This window comes from Monodelphis domestica, chromosome 2, assembly GCF_027887165.1.
Source record: "Monodelphis domestica isolate mMonDom1 chromosome 2, mMonDom1.pri, whole genome shotgun sequence".
Classification (NCBI taxonomy): Eukaryota; Metazoa; Chordata; class Mammalia; order Didelphimorphia; family Didelphidae; genus Monodelphis; species Monodelphis domestica.
Window position 1 is genome coordinate 209,613,326 of NC_077228.1, and position 20,226 is coordinate 209,633,551.

Sequence of the window (20,226 nt, forward strand, 5' to 3'; positions counted from 1 at the left end):
TCCCATGAAATAATATTTGTAAAGCCCTTTTCTATTTGTAAAGCACAGCTGATTCCTACATGACCCTCTTTAGATCTGTTCTAGCTCTGGGATCCTCTGTGTATGTGTATGCACTTGGGGGCCTCTGTGTTCAGTTTATATTACATACACGCAGATTTGACAAATTTGATGGCTGTATCTCGGGACTATGACAACTTGCTATGGGCTTGGAAAGGTTGGAGGGATGTGACAGGACAAGCTATCCTTCCCAGCTTCCCAGAGTATGTGGACCTTAGCAACAAGGCTGCCCAGCTCAATGGTGAGTATCCCCCTCTTCTCCTTGTCCTGCCTGGTACCCTGGTGCCCATGGGCTTTCCAGTTTATCCTCAAAGACTCTGACTTTGGGGGAGGAACAGAGACTTGGGAATAGGTCCCAAGAGTGAGATGAGCAGGGGAGCAGATAGATGCTAGGTGATCAGGAGAAATGGTAAAGAAGTGAGTCTCAGCCTCACCTGTGCCTCAGGCTATGCCGATGCTGGAGCCTCCTGGAGATCTCAGTATGAAACATCTTCCTTGGAGGAGCAACTGGAGAAAATCTATCTGGAACTGCAGCCACTCTACCTGAACCTACATGCCTATGTCCGTCGTGCACTGTACCGTCATTATGGAGCCAACTACATCAATCTTCAAGGGCCCATTCCTGCTCATCTTTTAGGTAAGAGATGAAGGACTGAGGCTGAGGGGGAAGTGAGGGTAAAAGTTTGCTGGTAGAGGTAGGCTTCACCAGGTAAAAAGAGGCATGGGGTGGCAATGAGGAACAGACAGAATGGGACTAGAGGAATATGAGGGGCCTTTGATAGAGCACTAAGACAAACATTAGAATACATGGGGTGAATGTGAGTGTAGGTGGCAGGGCGGGGAGAGCCTACCCTAGGAAGGAGCATGGGCTTTTTTGACCAGGAAACATTTTAACAGGAGAATTAGAAGACTTGAGACTATAGCTGCTTTATCACTAGCATGTTGACTCATACTGGGACCAGTTCTTTTTTTTTTTTATGACCCTTACTTTCTTTCTTAGAATTGATACCAGGTATCAGTTCCAAGGGATAGGCAATTGGGGTTAAGTGACTTGCTGAGGGTCAAATAGCTAGGAAGTGTCTGAGGTCAGATTTGAACCCAAGACTACTCCTCTTGAATATAATAGTGATGACTTTTACTCACAGAGGATTATGCGCAGAGGAGAGATAGGAAGGAGAATCAGGACAAAATAAAATAGCCCACATTTTTATGGCACTTTAATGGCATAGTGGATAGAATGCTAAGCCTGAAGTCAGGAAGACTAATCTTCCTGACCCTAAATTTGGCCTCAGACACTTAGCTGTATGATCCTCTTTTTTTAATCTGTCAAATGAACTGGAGAAGGAAATGAAAAATTGATACAGGATCTTTGCCAATAAAACCCCAAATGGGGTCATGAAGAATCAGACACAACTGAAACTACTGAACAACAACAACAACGACTAACTTAAATAGTGCCTTTTCCCTTTGGCCTGTGAGAAATCTGAGTCTCAGAGAATTTTAGGGACTTGCCCATGGCAGAGGAAGGAGACAAACCTACTCCTTCTGGCCTTGAGGCTGTCTTTCCCATTCTGTCATGATGCCATAAATTTAAGAAAAAAGAGAAAATCCAGTTTTGTAGACAACTCCTCCAAGTCTTTGTTTGGTTTAAACAGATCTTTCTTTTTCTTTTCTTTTTTTTTTATTCTTACTTTCTGTCTTAGTATCAAGTCTAAGACAAAGAATGGCAGGGGGTTAAGTGACTTGCCCAGGGTCACACAGCTGGGAATTGTCTGAGGTCATATTTGAACCTAGGACCTTCTGATTTGAGGCCTAGTACTCTATCCACTTAGCCACCTACCTGCCCTTCAGTTTAGAGATGTCTTTTAAAGCTCTCTTGATCTAAACCTTGGTAGTCTGATGAAGCCTATAAACTCAACCTTAGAATATTTTAAAGGCATAAAATAATATATATGGGATTACAAAGGAAACCAGTTATATTGTAATACAGTTATCATAATACTTTTTTTAAAGTTCATATAGCCCATTTTAAGAACCCAAATGTGAAATCATATTACATAGATCAGAAGTGTTAAGATGTGTGTGTGTCCATGTAGGTAAGACATGTATGTCTACTAGAGTTGTCTAAATAGTTTTAAGTCCTAGCTATGACATAACTTTGGCCAACATATTTAACCTTGTTGCATTTCAGTTTTCTCTTCTGTAAAATGGGTATGATAATATTCTCCAAGTTTGTAAATTCTAACACACAATAATAAATGGTGGGAGGAGAAGGGCAGTCCCCAAAAAGCCTGTGTTCTTCCTTGTTTAGTTTGACTTTTTTTTCCCTAACAATCTCCTTGCTCAGAGCTTTTCAGCATTAGGTCAGATCCTTTCCTTTGTTCTAATCTGAATTCCAGAATCATCTCATTTCTCCAGGAGGAGAGGACCCACCCCTATGTGCTCATAACCCCAGTTAGCCACTTGCTTATTGTGGGCAGATGAGCTAAAAGTCACATGAACATAGGAGATTTCACAGAGGAAGGCAAAAATAAGTGCTGTTTATAGAACAGTCAGAAGGTCCAGGAACCTCAGCTATTATGCCTGGGCCTGGGAAGAAGGCAAGATCCCTCTTAGTATTTTTAGTATTCATAATCATTTAATCATTTTTAATGTTTTAATTGTTATTAATATCTTATACTTACAGAGTGCTTTAAAGTTTACAGAGTTCTTTGCTCATGTTCAAATACACTTGGATATTGTTAAGTATTCCTATAAATAAGGACACAGCTAGTAAGTTGAAGACAGAACACAAGCCCCCTCTGACTTTGTGTCTAACACTTTTATTTTCTCTCTTTCTCTTTCACCCACTCTCCCCCTTCCTTCCCCGCTCTCCTTCCTTCCCTCCCTTCTTCCTCTTCCTTTCTCCTTCCCTCTCTCTTTCTTTTTATAGTTTGAGTTTTTAATTGCTTCTATTCTTTTGCTCTTTATGAAAATTTTTAAAGATTATAAATGCCATTTGTTTTTACTTCACCTTCATTTCTGGATATACCCCACAGCCCTCTTTTATCAAGAGCCATCCCCTGTAACAAAAATTTTTTAAAATAAAAAACCAATGCAACAATATTTAATATTCCATATCTATAATCCTTCATCTCTGCAAAGAAGGAAGGGAGCTGACACTCTTTCTAAATTTATTCAGTATGATCCACTCTTCTTGGGAGGGAAGAGATATCTATGTTAATCTTTCTCTTTCCCTTTCCTCTGATCCTTCCTCCAGGCAACATGTGGGCTCAAAGCTGGTCCAACATTTATGAGTTGGTGGTGCCCTTCCCCTCTGCCAGCCAGGTAGATGCCACTCCAGCTATGAAAAGCCAGGTCAGTGATATGTCTGCCCTGCTCTCTGCCCCTTTCTCGGTGCCTCCTTCTCCTATCTTGTGCCTTCTGACACTTCTGTGCTCTTGATTCCATGATCCTCAATAAGTAGGAGGAAGGGAGGGCTCCATTTAGGGTGAATTTGGGGTGTGCTTTGTTCAGAGGGGTCCCTTCCCACATTGTACCTAACACTTTGTCCCTTGGCTTCTGTATTGGAGAGTGCCCTGTGACTTTAGACAAATCATTTCCTTCTCTGTGACCCAGTTTACTTGGCCCTTGACAGCCACAGAAGTCTCTTCAGCTCTCCAGTTATGATCCTGTGATTCTCTGATCTTTTGCCTTCAGAACTGGACTGCCCAGAGGATGTTTGAAGAGGCAGACAAATTCTTCCAGTCCCTGGGTCTGTTGCCCTTACCCCCTGAGTTTTGGGACAAGTCAATGCTGGAGAAGCCAAAAGATGGGCGAGATGTAGTATGTCATGCTTCTGCCTGGGATTTCTACAATGGCAAGGACTTCAGGTGAGACAGAAAAGGGATGATATCCTTTCAGATCCCCTTGGAAAAGGGTAATGAACCTATAGAAAGTGGCATCCTTGCACCCCATCAAGAGTAAAGAGAAAATCTGACTGGCTAGTTCTGAAGGTTAGGGCACCATGATCAGCATATGGGTCAATTAGGGAACAAGCATTTAGTAAGTGCTTCCTGTGTATCTCATTTGACATCCACAACAATCCTGGGGGGGAGGTGCTATTATGATTCTCATTTTATAGAAGAGATGGATGCAAGCAAAATTATGTGCCCTTTCATTAATCTTCTTTCCTTGCTTTTTAATCATGTCATGTTTCAGTATAGAAGCAGAGAAGGGTCTTTTCTATGTATAGTCCATCCAGCAATTTTTGTTGATTTGTTAATCTATCCCTCTTCCCATCACTCCCTACCTAATGAGATCTCATTCTCCCTCCCCACCTCTATCCTTCCTCTTATGTACACAGGATCAAACAGTGCACAGTTGTAAACATGGAGGACCTCATTGTCATCCACCACGAGATGGGCCATGTGCAATATTTCATGCAGTACAAAGACCAACCTCTGACCTTCCGAGAGGGTGCTAACCCAGGTTTTCATGAGGCTATTGGAGATGTGCTGGCTCTCTCTGTCTCTACCCCCAAGCACTTACATAGTATTGGGCTGCTTGATAATGAGGGAGAGGGCTACGGTAAGTTAGAAGGTGGAAACTCAAGGGTAGTATGAAAAGTCAAAGATGGGCAGTAGCAGGTTAGGAAGACACTTGGGGGCTAGAGTGGAGAGGTGGGAAGGTTAGTGTAAGAGGCAGAACTGGGATAAAGGTTAAGCAAGATCAGAAGCTGCCTATGCAGTAGGAAGTAAAGGGAGAATCTTTTTGATGTTCTCTGTTAAATTTATGGTTGGCCTGAATATTTAATTGATCACCAGGGATTTAATTTCTAAATCCCCAAAATGAATGACTAAAGTAAAATGGAATTTATGGTAGTTTATTTTACAGTAGAGGGAAGATATTAAGGAAGAGAGAAAAGGGGAGAGAGTGAGTGAGAGAGAGAGAGAGAGAAAGAGAGAGAGAGAGAGAGAGAGAGAGAGAGAGAGAGAGAGAGAGAGAGAGAGAGAGAGAGAGAGAGAGAAATTCTAAGGTCGCAGCTAGGGGAAAGGAATCTCAAGATGATGGGCCTTTCCCAGAGGCTTATACCTCCACAAAGGGCAAGGAAGGAAGTCGACCTTTACACTCACCACCTTGTCACTTCAATCAGCAGATTCTTTTATCAGCCTCAACTCCATCAGACTCCACTCCAAGTGTGTCTCTTTCCAACTCCAAGTGTCCCTCTTCACTCCAAATGTGTCTCTTCACACTCTTCTGTGTGTCTGTTTCCACTTTTAAAGACCTTTTTCTCTTGTGTCACTTACCCTAAATTTTACATCTGCCAATCACAGTGGATGCTCCCCTCTAGGACTGCCCATTCTTTCACACATGGGTCACAGATCTCCCACTAAATGTATGAAATGGGTGTTCACACCTTTTTGTGGTTAAAATCCAAAATGGGTAGATCTCCATACTCAACTTTAAGTACTATGTTTACACTTTGGGAATTAAAATCTAAAAATAGACAGGGGATTACAATTTAATCTTCACAATCAAGGAAGAGCTAAGTACCTTCATTGTTACAATCAGGGGAGAGCCAAATCCAATCTTCACACCTCTTTGGGAAATACACTTTTTTTTAGTTATAATAAGGGTCTTTAATTGGGGTAGGAAGATTAATCTGGGGGTCCATGGAAACGTACATTTTTAATAGCAAAAAATCCCACTCACTCTTCACAAATATAGGAATTTTTTGTGTATTAGTCAAGGCACAATAGAAACTCAGCGCTTCTGACCCATAGTAACACCATTTCCAAACTTTGTTCATAGTACGCAAATTTCAGTTCTGCTGGGAGGAAGGCCATTGGGAATAAATTAAAGAAAGGAAAAGAGGGAAAGAGGGGTTCTTGAACTGATTACCTGTATTCCTCTTTGCCAGAGAGTGAGATCAACTACCTGATGAGTATTGCACTGGACAAGATTGCCTTCCTCCCTTTTGGTTACCTCATTGACCAGTGGCGCTGGCGGGTGTTTGATGGGAGTATCAATAAGAAAGATTATAACCAGGAATGGTGGAATCTCAGGTCTGCATGAGCAAAGCTTTGTTGGTACTTATGGGTGTAAGAGACATGAGGGGAGGTCAAGGTTCAGGGATAGAACCCTTGGAAACAGGTACCCTTGGAGTACCCAGAACCTGGGCAGCCTTGTGTCAGGTTCATGAAGGACCCACAGCAATCCCAGGTGTTAGGTCTGGACTTTCAGGAGTACAGAGACCTACCCTGACGTCAACAATGCCAATCACTTTTTTCCATCCATCCATCCATCCATGCGTAACATCCTCCTACATCAACACATTTAAAGCCTATCTTTATCCTCAACCTGGTTTAGCCTATATGCCAAGATGGTTTTTACTGGGGTTTTGGCCACTGTGTACGCATGGCTTATGAAGACTTCTCCTAACCAAATGGGCAAATGAGAACAATTTGTTCCAGCAGCCATGAAGGCAGCTGAAGCAGATCCCCTAGACTTTCAAGATGCCATTACATCTCAGGCCACCAGTGGGCTTGATTTGTCTTTCCACTGGAATTGATGGCTCTGAAACAGAGTGGGGCTGATGATTTTGCGTAACTGCTTTACTAAAATCCAATCAATAAGCAATTCAAGACATCACTCATTTGTAAATTATCTATAACCCAAAGTAACCTTTACAAAGCATGCAAATAACCAATGCTCTATTTAAACAAGTACAGAACTTTTATGACTTATTTTAAAATTCTTCTTTGTTGTGAGGGAGTGCCCCATATCAGCAATGTTCAAAATAAAATTCTGTCTGCTTTGAATGGGGAAAAAAAGACATCACTCATTGGTCCTCCTTTAAAAAAAAAAGAATGAAGAATATACATATATAAGCACACTCACAGTTTCTTATAAAAGCATACACACCTTATTTACAAAGGCAGCAAGATGGCACCCACTCTGCCCTCCCTACAACTCTTTTTTCCTTTTCACAGGCTAAAGTACCAGGGTCTGTGTCCACCAGTGCCAAGATCACAAGAAGATTTTGACCCAGGTGCCAAGTTCCACATACCTGCAAATGTACCCTATCTCAGGTAAAGAAAGGCTCAAGGGGTCACTTGGGAAAAGAAGGGAACTATTAAGAGGAGTTGGGGCAGCTAGGTGGTACAGTGGATAAAGCACCAGGCCTGGAATCAGGAAGATTTGAGTTTAAATCCAGCTTCAGACACATACTAGCTGTGTGACCCTGGGCAAGTCATTTAATCCTCTTTGCCTCAGTTTCCTCATCTACAAAATGATCTAGAGAAGGAAATGGCAAAAAACTTCAATATTTTTGCCCAAAATCCCCAAAGCAGGTAATGATGAAAAAAACAACTGAACAAATGCAAAATTACAAGGAGTTAATGGGGATAAGCTGATGTAAATAAGTGTGTGTAAAAAGAGATGATGGTATTCAAACAATCAACAAGCATGTATGTATTAAGTTCCTGCTGTGCACTAAGCACTGTAATAGGTGCTGAAAATGCAGAAATGAGACTGACAGTTTCTGCTCTTGAAGAACTTATATTCTACTGGGGGATATGGCATATATTGGGGAGCAACAGCCAAAAAAAGATGGATTTGGTCTAGGCCTGGAGTTCTTAACCATTTTTATGTCATGGGTCCCTTTGACAGCCTGAGTAAATCTGAGGACTCAAAGGGTTTTTAAATATAGAAACTAAAATACTTAGGATACAATGGAAGCCTTTAGGAACCACTTATTGGAATGTTTTAAAATTCATAAAGCTCTGATATTTAGGATTACAAAAGAAACCTGTGGACTTTCTTATCAGAATGTTTTAAAAATCCAATAAGGTAAAATATTTAGAATACAAAGAAATCCAAATATATTGAAACAGTTATCAAAACATTAAAAAGCCAAGTTTATAGGACTCCCCATTCTGTTCCATTAGAACAATTGGTCTAAGAAGTCACTGTGAAGTTAGGGGGCAAGAAATTATCACACTCTTTGTAGTAGAAAGATAATGATTGATTGGATTATTGTTCCTATTATTGTCCCCCATTCTTTGGTTTCTTGCTGGGATCCCCATTGCATCCATTGAGGAAAATCAATTCTAATTGAAGGTTCCATTGAGAAATGGACAGCCAGACACTATGGCCCTGCTCATTGGTCTTTGGGAATTCGATCTTCTTCAATTGTTATGAGCCAGGGCTAGATCTGGCTTCAAGTTCTTGATTACTGGATTGTGTGGTGGTTCTAAATATCCTGATCAGAGTTATGAGGTTTTAAAGTCTGTTTTCTAGAGCTGACACTGGTTTCTTGGCATGGCTCCTTTCCCACCTCTGTCAACTTCTAGTCCTTTACTAGAATTCAGGCTGACATCACTGGTGAGATTCCTCTGCTGACTTTTGGCTACCTTCTTCTTGTGCAGTTCTGGACTAGAGAAAATGGCTTCTTTCTATTTTTTCTTTTTTTTATCATTGATTTTATGGAGTCTTTTTTAGATATGTTCTGAGGTGAATGCTAGGGTTTCTTTATATTCATGCTCCTATCGTAACTGGAAGCTATTGGTTATAAGCTCATGTTTTCTAATATTAAATGTGTAAGGGAAGGGGATTCCCCCCCCCCCAGCTCAGTAGACATAATAACCGAATTTATGGAATATTATGTACTAACAAGGTGTTAACTGCTAGTAAGTTCTTTTTTATGAGCTGTGAAAAGGTCCTTTGAGTGGATGAAAGGGAATAACTCATTGCCTGAGCAAACAAATTAGTCACTGGGGACTTTAAATAGCGAAGACCTGGGGAGTTGATAGAAATAAAGACTCAGGAGTGCTTGGTGGAGAAGACTTCTGAAAGAAATGTGGAAGGAGTTGGAGGTAAGGAGCGATTTCTCCCTTCTCCCTCCATCCTATTGGCCATGGTATCTACCAACAGAATGAGAAACACTTGATTGATCCAGAGGTTGGTTTGAGAGAATTTAAGACACATTGGGAAGGAGACATGCATTTCAGACAGATCTGGATACAGAAAGGAAGTTACTTAAGGGAAGAAGGAGATTCAAGCACTGAGACTTCTGACAGCAAAGAAGAGAGCTTGCCGTGGAGATGAACAGACCCTAGCAATTCAGCTGAGCAACCTGTATAGCAAATAATGCTCCGAGAGGAGTTGTATGATGATTTTACGAAGAAAGAAAGACCTTACAAGCCTTTCAGTACCAGGAGTTGTTTTCTTGTTTTGTTTTGTTTTTTAACCCTTCTGTTCCATTTTAGAATCAAGACTAAGTATTGGTTCCAAGGCAAAAGAGCAGTAAGAACTAGGCAATTGGGCTTAAGTGACTGAACTAGAGTCACACAGCTAGGAAGTGTCTGAGGCTCGGAGACAGGAGGTCTTGGGTTCAAATTTGACCTCAGATACTTTCCAGCTATGTGACCCTGGGCAAGTCATTTAACCCCCATTGTATAGTCCTCACCTTTCTTCTGCCTTAGAACTGATACTTAGTATGGATTCTAAGACAGAAGGTAAAGGTTTAAAAAAAAAATCAGACAGGACTAAAAACAACTAAAGAATAATAACAAGAAACCAGGAAAACTAGGAGGCTACAGTGAAGAAGAATAGCATTCTAGGCATAGAGAAAATTCTAGGACACTGCCAATGAAAGTTTTTTTTAATTGATTGCATTTTATTTTTTAAATTTTTTTCCATGGTTACATGATTCGCTCCCCTCTTTCCTCCCCCTCCCCATCCTGGAGCTGACAGATAATTTCCCTGGATTATACATATACTCAAACACTGAAAGTTCTTGAATAAGCCCCTCTATACATTAGCCCTCCAAGACTATATTTTTGGATCCTCCAAAGCCTCTGACTCTGGGAGTTCCTCTTGAATTTTCCTGGGTCTTAGAAAACTTGGGCTAAACTTCATCACCTCCACACTACTTGACTGAATATCAGCAATGGCCTACAAACTGTATGCTTATTGAATGTGCATTCGTTCATTTATTCATTCAGCAAACATTTGTTAAATAACTGTTACCTGAAAAGTAGAAATTGAACTGCTTGAATTCAGAGTACTCTTATCTATAGATGACCAAGTAGGCTGGGCCCAAAATCATAAAGCCACCAAGAGCCAATTAAAACCATTGCAGAGAACTCCAGGAGTGGGGAGAGAAAGGGGAGGGAGACAATAAGAATCATGTAGCCATGTTTTGAGAGATAAGCCTGTGGTCTCTCAAAGAGGAGGGTCCTTCTGTCTAGGTGGAGTGGTCAGACAAATAATGAGATGAGAGATGACTGAGTGCTAAGACCTGTGCTTAGGTATCACTCAGTGTTCTGCCATTGCATGGGGTTTTAATTTATTTTATAGCTTCAGTGAGTACATGCTTTTCTGGCACACAATTTCATTCTCAACATACATGTTTCCATAGAACCTAACAAGAGACACAAAGCATAAGGAGATAGTCAACAAAAATAATGTTGCTAAGTGTGGAGTCAGAGGGTAGAATCAACATGACCCAGATTTAGGTTGGGGAATTCTGAGCACAGATTTGCCAGAATTTTTATGCCTAGAAAAGAGGGTCCTGCCTAAGTGGATATATGAGAATCCTTAGGTTTAATTTCATGAGTGGGATCTCCTGGTAATATTCTGGGGGGACAGAGTGGGATATCTGTATTAACCCTGCAAACATGTTGTTCTCATCTATTTTTCCTGGAGCTAAGTAGAATAATAACCATAGCAATTTCAATAATAAGGGGATATTAATAAGGAAAGTCACTCAGGGGGGTTTCAGTGGATGTTTCCACCCTTCCTGGGGGCTGCTTTGCAGTCCCTGGTTTCCACATGTGACTATGTCAAACAGTTTGGTCTTTGATAACTTCCAGCAACCATGGAAACAAACAAACAAACAAAAAAAACCCATTGCAGATACCTCTGACTTGAGCTAAGCAGAATGAACACACATTTGCTCATGTGGGAAACAGTTGTGCTATCTTTCAATGTTATCAAAATCAAGTTTGTTTTTTCCTTAAAAGAAATATTTCTTGTATTTAAAATAAGTTACCACTGAGAGGACATAAAAAGGGACTTCAAAGATGCTAATTTCAGAAAATAAAAACAGCTTCCTAGAGGTTTTTAAACAAAGGTAGACATAGTTGATGTTCTGGTTCTGAAAAAATCTTTTTTCATGGGCAGCTAAGTGGTTCAGTGGACAGAGAGCCAGATCTAGAGATAGGAGGTCTTGAATTCAAATTTGACTTCAGAAACTTCCTCTATATGACCCTTGGCAAGTCATTTAACCCCCATTGCCTAGCCCTTTACTGCTCTTCTGCCTTAGAACCAATACAGTGTTGATTGTAAGATGGAAGGCAAAGGTTTTTAAAAAATAAAATTTAATTTAAGAGCTTAAACTGCTCAAAGACTTTTGGGACACCCAGTATAATGCTGTCCTGCTAACAAAGCACTTTATATTAAAAAAAAACAAAACAGTTGGAGACAAAACAAAACTCATTGGAGAGGCAGGTTGCTGCTTTTGTGTGGAATGCTTAAGGGAGCAGAAAGGGACCCAATGTGTTCTGAATTGCAGGGATATTTAGATAGATAAGATCTAGGTCTGGTCGTTCTCTTTCTCTAAGGGAGAGGCCTGGCACTCACTCTTCAAATCTCCAGTTTCCAAAAGGGATATGAGGTTAGAATTATATCTACCACATATCAGTTTAGGATTTTAGAGTTTGTATTTTGCTTTTAGGGGTTTAGGATAAAATCTATCTTCCGGATCCTCTTCAAGTGCTACTCTTAGCTAGTTTAGCTCCCTCCCTTTTAACACTTGTTACTCAAAAGACATTCATAAATAGCCAGCAGAACATTTTTAATAGTAATAAATTAGGGGGCAGCTGAATGGCTCAGTGGATTGGGAGCCAGACCTAGAGACGGGAATCCTGGTTCAAATCTGAGCTCAGACACTTCCCAGCTGTGTGATCCTGGGCAAGTCTCTTAACCCTCATTGCCTAGCCCTTACCACTCTCCTGCCTTGGAACCAATACGTAGTATTGATTCCAAGATGGAAGGTATGAGTTTGTTTGTTGTTTTTTTAAAATAGTAATAAACTAGCATTTATGACACCTTAAAGTTTGCAAAGCATTTTATAAATATATTCTCATTTGAGCCTCCTATCCCTGGGAAGTAGGCACTATTATGATCTTCATTTTGTTTTTTTATAGATGAGGAAACTAAGAGAGATTAAGTGACTTACTCAGTCACACAGGTAGCGCATATCTGAATTTTATCTCAGTGATAATACATGTATAACCCAGTGGAATTGCTTGTCAACTCCAGGTGGGGGGAAGAAAGAGCGAAGGAAGACAACATGAATCATGTAACCATGGGGAAAAAAATTTTTTTAATAAAATTTGAACCCAGGTATTCCTAACTCCAGATTCAATACTCTAAGTGCTATGCCACCCATTTACTTTTATCTAGTATCTATTTTTATCTAATATCTACAATAAATTTATATATTATGTGAAATATTAAATTAAATATAAATTATGATCATTATAAATTATAATATAAATAAATAAAAATATTATAATTATTATAAATAATAAATTTACATATAAATATCTATTTATTTATATTATGTAATATCTCTTTTTCTGTCTGAAGCCAGATTTGAACTCAGGAAAATAAATCTTCCTGCCTGTGGGTCTGGCACTCCACACACTATGGCACTGCCTGGCTGGCCAGAGATTACTGTAGGGCCCTCTAGTCAGGGGAAGAGTTGCCATGATGGACCAGGGGACTGCTTAGGTTGCAATGTGTTAGAGGGACTTTGGGACAGTCCATTGGCTTGGTCTCACCTTTGTTCTGTCTTCTCTTCCCAGATACTTTGTCAGCTTTGTGATTCAGTTCCAGTTCCACGAGGCCCTGTGCCGAGCTGCTGGCCACACAGGCCCACTTTACAAGTGTGACATCTATCAGTCAAAGGAGGCAGGGAAGCTCTTGGCGTGAGTTCTTGGAATTTGTCCTTTGCCTAAAGTTCAGCCCTCTGACCCAACCTCCAAGCCCTGGGGAGGGAGCCCATTGGGTGTTGCTGAGATTATAGATGTAGACCTGGAAAATTAGCTTCTCACCTGGTCTACCCACTACCCCACAACTAAACCAAGTCTGCTATGTGCCTCCCTGTGTCTTCACAAGATAAGGACCACAGTCCTTTTTTTTGGATGGGGAAATAAAGGATCCTGGAGGTGAGGTGATTTCTTTCCTTTAAAGACTGTTCCTTGGGGGCAGCTAAGTAGCTTAATGGATTGAAGCTCAGAGACCAGAGGTCCTGGGTTCAAATGTGGCCTCAGATATTTCCTATCTGTGCGCCCCTAGGCAAGCTGCTTAACCCCCCAGTGCCTAGCCCTTACCACTCATCTGCCTTAGAACCAAATATACAGTATTGATTCTAAGATAGAAGGTTTTTAAAAAATTAAAAATTTTAAAAATGTTGTTCCTTTAAGCATTTTTAAATTGTGGGGTTTCTTTTAGAGAATTAGCTTAATTTCTTTGATTATTTTTAATTTTCTATCACTATCTTTATCATATCATTCTATTCTATCTTATCATTATCAGAGTCTGAAGTGAGTTTCTAGCCTAGATCTTGTTTAAATATGTCAGAATCTACTTTACTATCCAACTAATCATTTTTAAAAATCATAAGATGAGGGGATTAGACTAGGTGATCTCCCTTTTTTTTTTCCTTAAACACTTACCTCCGGCTTATAATTAATATTGTGTATTGGTTCCAAGGCAGAACAACAATAAAGACCAGGCAATGGGGGTTAAGTGACTTGCCCAGGGTCAATTAGAGCTTCATTTCTAAATCTGATCCTATAAGACCTAGGCACAGTCACTTCTCAATGGGAAATCTAAGCTAGATGGAGGGATCATCGTAGGGGGATTGCAGCCACAGGGCAGTGGGCCTAATTGTCTGTTTCCTTCTTCTCTTTATCTTGCATAATCCCCAAACTCTACCCAGAGATGCGATGAAGCTGGGACTCAGTCAACCCTGGCCAGAAGCCATGAAGCTAATTACAGGGCAGCCCAACATGTCAGCTACAGCTATTATGAACTATTTCCAGCCCCTCCTGGATTGGCTTATCACCAAGAACAAGGAGCAGGGAGAGACACTAGGCTGGCCTCAGTATGACTGGACTCCATATTCTGGTACTGGCCCCATCCTTCCCCCTCCTACAGCCCCAAACCCCCCCCATCTCTCCCCAAACTACTAATATAGTCCTCTCCCCTTTGAGGCAGGGTCAAGTCTAAGCAAATACAGAGCAAGGAATTTTCTGTTACAAACCCACCCCCATCCCCCTTCTGCTATCAGAGTAGTAGAGATGTATTCCATTTGGGAGTAGCAGTGGCGCCCTGGGTCTGCTGCCTTCTCTAGGCAGTGCCCTTCAGCCAGAACTTAAAAGGTCTATAGTGGAAAGTGAACAAAATGTAAATCCAGGAAGATTCAAGGTCTGCTGCTCACTCACTCACTGTGAGACCTTTGGGCAAAATTGCTTTCCATCTCTGAGTCTATCAAATGAAGGAATTGGATCTTACAGAATGGGAAACTGAGGCCCAGAGTCAGGAAAGTCATATGGATACTATAGTAGCATAAATGGAATTTTAACTGTTACATCCAGTCCTCTTTTCATTCCCCCATGCTGCTCCAATGTATGTCATTTCCCCCATCCATCCCACCCACCCCTGATAGATTTATTTACTAAAGCTTGTCTCCTTTCCATCTCTCAAAACCCTTATCTTACTTTAAGATTCAGTGCAGGGGTCACTTCCTCTGATGAAAACTTCTCTGATTTCTGCCCCCATTCCAAAAAGAGATATAATATTAATAAAATAAGGGAGTTGCATTAAATGATCTCCAAAGTTCCTTCTGCTGAATTGTTCTGTGAATATTAGGTCCAGAGCTGGCGTGAGCCTGGACATTGGAGTGAGCTGGTACCCAGATATGATGATTTTTCTCCCAAGGGTCTGAATCTAGATCTGAGGGGGCAGATGGCCAAGAATCCCCTTTTCTCCTTTCCCTGATACCCACACAGGTGTAGAACCCATTCTCCCCTCTTTCCATCCTCCTCTTATGTACTTTTCTTCCCTACCTCCTAGGTGCCTCCAGTGCTCCCAATGTACCGAACAGTGGCAAAGTCAGCTTCTTGGGAATGGAGCTGGAGCGTGGGCAGGCTACAGCAGGGCAGTGGGTACTGCTTGTCCTGGGCCTGGTGTTGCTTGTGGCTACAATGGGCTTGGCCTATAAGACATGTAGCCTCAAACGTAGAGAGGAGCCTTATTTTGGCTCTGAGGTGGAGCTGAGACACTCCTGAGACTGAGCCTGGGACTGAGAGGAATTGGAAAACCCGGTGGAGAAAAGAAGGGAAGGTGGTGGAGGAGAGAAATGAAATGCATGCTGAGGACATGCAGCCTTTGGTCTGAGCTTTGGTCATTAGATACTGAGGAAACTCATTCCATTGGACTCAGGACTTCATTCTTTTTTTATTTTATTTTTCAAATTTTATTTTATTTTTATAATTATTTTTCTACTCTGCCCCATCTTTATCTTATTCTTTACTGCTTTCATCTACTTTCTTCTCAAAATTTTCTCTTCCTCTTGCTTTCACCTCCTTGATTTCCTGTTCCCTTCTGGCTTCTCTGATTGTCAAACTTTCCTAACTATGCAAGATGCTATAGGATCACTCCATTTGAACAGGGAACAGGAGAGGTACTTCTAAATGCTTCTCCCATGGTGCATGTCTGATGGGGACTTGCGTTGGAGTTGGGGGAGAGCTTGTTTATTTTTCTGTGGCTTATTAGGTCAGGTGTGCTCAGTAGGAGCCAACTAGACCCCATCCCCAAAGAATCCAATCACTGTGATCCTATATGAATGAAATTAAAGGTTCTCATTCATCTTCCTACACTGCATCCCATTCCCTCATCCCTTGGTTCACCTAAAAGCAACAAATCCTGGGGTCCAGCCTTCTCCCCTTCATATTCCATTTCCCCAAGTATCTCCCCTCAATTCTGAATTGTCCTGCTACCCAGCAACCCTGGGAGTACTTCAAAGAATAGAAATAGTCACCATTTAGTATGCTCAATTGAAATGACTACTTTCCCTTTAGCCAGCCTTCCCTCCAGACCTGCTTTTTTCTGTGTGTTATAAAGGCGAAGGGAAAACAGAGGATTCTCTTACCCCAAAGTAAGGAGTGGAACCAAAGGCCCTAGCTGCACACTGTGCTCCCAAAAGAAATACAGTTCGATCTCCAGGAGGAGAATTTGGAAAGATATCTAGATCAAACTGAGTATGGAAGATCTTAGATAGAGGCAATCTGGAAAACCATAATGAGGTCTGAGTGGCTGGGGCTTTGTCTAGGAGTTAGGAGGTGGCCAAAATATAGGGGGAGTACTGACTGCACTTTGTGCCATTCAGTAATATAGAAACAGCTAGCTGGCCTGAAAAATTCATTAAAACAGGAAGATACAAGCTCAAAGCAGTTTCCTCTGCCCAGGAAGCGACACTTCAAATGATCTTTTCATTGTCCTAGCCCTGCCACCATCCATGACAATCTCTTCCCCAGCAGTGGCTTTGTGACAGCCTTTTTTGTGACCATCCTCATCACTTAATTGAAGGGAAGTATTGTGCTACTTGTCCAGGGCACAAACACAGCTAAATGAGTCCCTGCTTTCTGCTGAAATGAAAAGTGTCACAGTCGCTGTCCAATTTTGGAAAGTGCCCCGAGTGTGACTTACCGTAAATTTACATGCTTTGTGTACCCTCCATGGAATGTCTTCCATTGGCCTGAAGTCAAGTCCTTGGCCCTCGCTTCCCTGGTGCTCAACTTGTCCTCTTGCTCAATCCAGCCCAGTTCTGTGAACAGAGAGGAGTGGGAAGGGGGCAGGGGGAGTCCAGGTTCTACTGAGGAGGGGGTCTCCTGGCTTCTTAGGAGAAGAAGACCCTTCCAGGAGAGGAAGACAACCCAGCACGTGAATGAGACTGAGAAGTGTGAGATTGATCTGACTTACTGGCATCCGTTATTGTTTCAGTCCCTTATGGTTTCATGCCCGACAGATTGTAATTCAACGACAACAAAAACCATTTCATGAGCAGAGCACCGGCCAAGATGTGGGGGCCACAGGAGACATAAAGTTCAGATGGACTTTAGAGGCTACCCCAGGCTCTGTGGTGCCAATTCCACCCTAGAAGGCCCATGATTTACTCAAGGCCTTTATAAACAAGTGCCAGGGGTATTGTTGAGAGCCCTGCCTGTGGCTTACTTCCCACTTATGCAACTAAACCATAAAAGTATGTCTAACTCCATAAAATGATTCCCTGAAGTAATACAGGGTTCTTTCCTCAGGTCTAGCTGTGAATGATACCCAGATTTATGCAGAAGGATAGATGTTCATTTACTGTCCTTTGCTCCTCATGTTGTAAATAAATGAATGAAAGAATAAATTATTTAAGCTCTATTTACCAAGCACCATGCTTTGCACTGGGTACACAAATACAAAGGCAGAATTAGTTCCTACCCTCAGATTATATTCTAATATGAGCAGTGACCAGAGAGGGGGCATTTTGGCTTAGGAAGTTGCAAGAATAAGAAGTAGATAGAAAAGATGGACATGTCCTTTCTAGGAGCAATGATAGGATTCATAGAATTAGAGCTCAAGAACTGGACAGTAGATATGATTATCAGTTTTGGGCAAAAAGATGGCCTGGGAAATGAAATGACACATGGATGGAACTAGGCCTAGATATGGTCCACTTAAGCAGTCAATGAGGACGGTGAGGCTCTAGACAGGAGTTTTGGTGGTATTCCTCCAGATGACATGCATCCTGGGAAGCCAGCTGTTAGTGAGATAGTCAAGAAGTAAAATGGACAATGGACAAGGGCAGTTAAGTAATGCAGTGGATAGAGCACCAGAACTGTAGTTGGGAGGAATTGGATTTAAATCTGGCCTCAGACATGTCCTGTGTAATCCTAGACAAGTCATTAAACTCCAATTGCCTAGTTCTTACTGCTCTTCTGCCTTGGAATCAGGATGTATTCTAAGACAGAAGTTAAAGTTTTTAGAAAAAAACAACATGAAAATGGACCTATGGACCTTTGCCTTTCATTGCCCATACCCCATACAGTAGGCTGGACATTCTAGAGATTAGCCATTTATATGTAAGACCCCGTGAATGATTTGACCAGGTTTCCAAGACTTTCCCATTTGGGACTTGGTAGTTCTTTGAAGGTGAAAATCTTTGTATCAGATTCTGGACCCATTGAGGATCTAGATAATTTTTGCAATAAATATATTTAAAACTCCCAAGACAATACCTTGTTTTCTTCTAGCTCTGGGCCATTCGGCTAAGAAGCTCCCAATGAGTTTTCTGGAGTCCAGAGCTCTAGGCTACCTCCGCTCTGCACCAATTCCTATTTCTAAACCAGTGAGCTCACCTAGGTACATCTACATTTGCTACAACTTTCCCACCCACCTCCAGGATATGAGCTCAGTATCTCCCACTGCTCTTCAGCTCTACCTCCCACTTGTAGATAGCTGACAATGATGAGAAACTATGCTATTGTATGCTATCAACTCAATGGGTTTTTTTCTAAAACCAAGCAGCAGCTAGACAACATAATACAGTGCTAGCTTTAAAGCAAGGATGACTTGGGTTCAAATCTGGTCTCAGACACTCTAGTTATGTGACCCTGGGCAAATCACTTAACAGTCCTTACCACTCTTCTGTCTGAGAACTGATTCTAAGAAGGTAAGGGTTTTTAAGTCTATGTAGAGAATGAAACAGCTAATGTTCCTATGCTTAGATCTTCCCATCACTCTTAAAGTGTATCAACTCTATGTTCATATTGAAATTCCCATACCTATTTGTAGTCTGTTGTCATTCCATATTGTCCTCTGCCTTCCAACCCCAAACCTTGTTTTTCATCCTCCAAATGACCTCCAATAATCCCTTAACTGCTTAGTTGTTTTGTTAGATCATTAACATTGCATTTTCCTCCTTTTCCCATCTTGATCCCTTGGTGAACTAGTTCAACTTAACAATATCCTCTTCTCTAAAGCTCTTGTTCTCTCATTCAATCATTTCAGGCATGTCCTACTCTTTGTGACCCCATTTGGAGTTTTCTTAGCAAAGACATTGGAGTGGCTTGCCATTTCCTTCTCCAACTTATTTTATAGATGAGGAAACTGAGGCAAAAGGAACTGCTTTCTTTTTTTTATTTTATTTTTATTATCATGCAAAACACACTTCCTTATTGGTCATTGTTGTAAGAGCACACTTATACAAACCAAAACCCCCAAACAAAACCATAAGTACACTAATATGAAAGACGGTATGTTGAAACATTCCTTTCTTCATAACAAGAGTATCATCCTCCCAGTAACCCAGGCTCACAACTTATAAAGTAGAAACATAACAAATGTTTATTGAATGATTAGTTGCCTCTGTTTATTCATTCATTCAACAAACATTTATTAAGCATCTATCATGTACTTGGTACTGCTGTAGGTACTGAGGAATATGAAATTTGATTTTATTTTTAAATTTTTAAATATTTTTCCATAGTTATATGATTTATTTTGAATCCCACCCCTCTTCCCTCCTCCCTCCTGGAGTTGACAAGCAATTGCACTGGATTATACATGTGTTATCACTTGATACCTCTGAGGATATGAAAAATGTATATATATATATATCTGTAAGGAGCTTGGAGGCTAGACCAACAAAGATTAAGCTCTGGTAAATCTTGTGAAACAGAAAGACTTCAAATACAAACATTTACTCTGCTATCTAAGGATCAGCCCACCTACGTTTAGAAGAATCTCAACCAGACTAGTCACAGAGGAATCATTTTTTGAGCTATAGTAATTTTTAAAGACCATTGATTCAAGTTGTAGCATGTTTAAAATCCATTTTCAGGTAAAGACTCTCCTAACATATAAAATATAGCTCATTAGAGAATGATAAGGACAGCTATGAGGGTCAGTGAATAAAACACTGGGCTGGGGTCAGAAAAATTTATCTTCCTGAGTTCCAATCTGGCCTCAAACACTTGTGTGAGACCCTAGGTAAGGGATTTAATGTTGATTGCCCAGTTCCTTATCTGTATTATGAGCCAGAGAAGGAAATAGCAAACCACT

General features: G+C 41.0%; 1 protein-coding gene across 3 annotated transcripts in view; it reads left to right on the forward strand.

The window, feature by feature from the left end:
• The window catches only part of ACE (angiotensin I converting enzyme), a 39,385-nt gene extending 20,987 nt beyond the window's left edge, over positions 1 to 18,398 (forward strand). For all 3 annotated transcript variants that reach the window (XM_056817053.1, XM_056817055.1, XM_056817054.1), the window contains exons 16-25: positions 155 to 298; positions 503 to 694; positions 3,317 to 3,414; positions 3,757 to 3,929; positions 4,403 to 4,626; positions 5,960 to 6,104; positions 7,032 to 7,130; positions 12,915 to 13,037; positions 14,054 to 14,241; positions 15,190 to 18,398. In XM_056817053.1, the coding sequence (XP_056673031.1) occupies positions 155 to 298; positions 503 to 694; positions 3,317 to 3,414; positions 3,757 to 3,929; positions 4,403 to 4,626; positions 5,960 to 6,104; positions 7,032 to 7,130; positions 12,915 to 13,037; positions 14,054 to 14,241; positions 15,190 to 15,404 (1,601 nt within the window). In that variant the 3' untranslated portion in view covers positions 15,405 to 18,398. The remainder of the gene's footprint in view (positions 1 to 154; positions 299 to 502; positions 695 to 3,316; positions 3,415 to 3,756; positions 3,930 to 4,402; positions 4,627 to 5,959; positions 6,105 to 7,031; positions 7,131 to 12,914; positions 13,038 to 14,053; positions 14,242 to 15,189) is intronic.
• Positions 18,399 to 20,226: the final 1,828 nt, after the last annotated feature.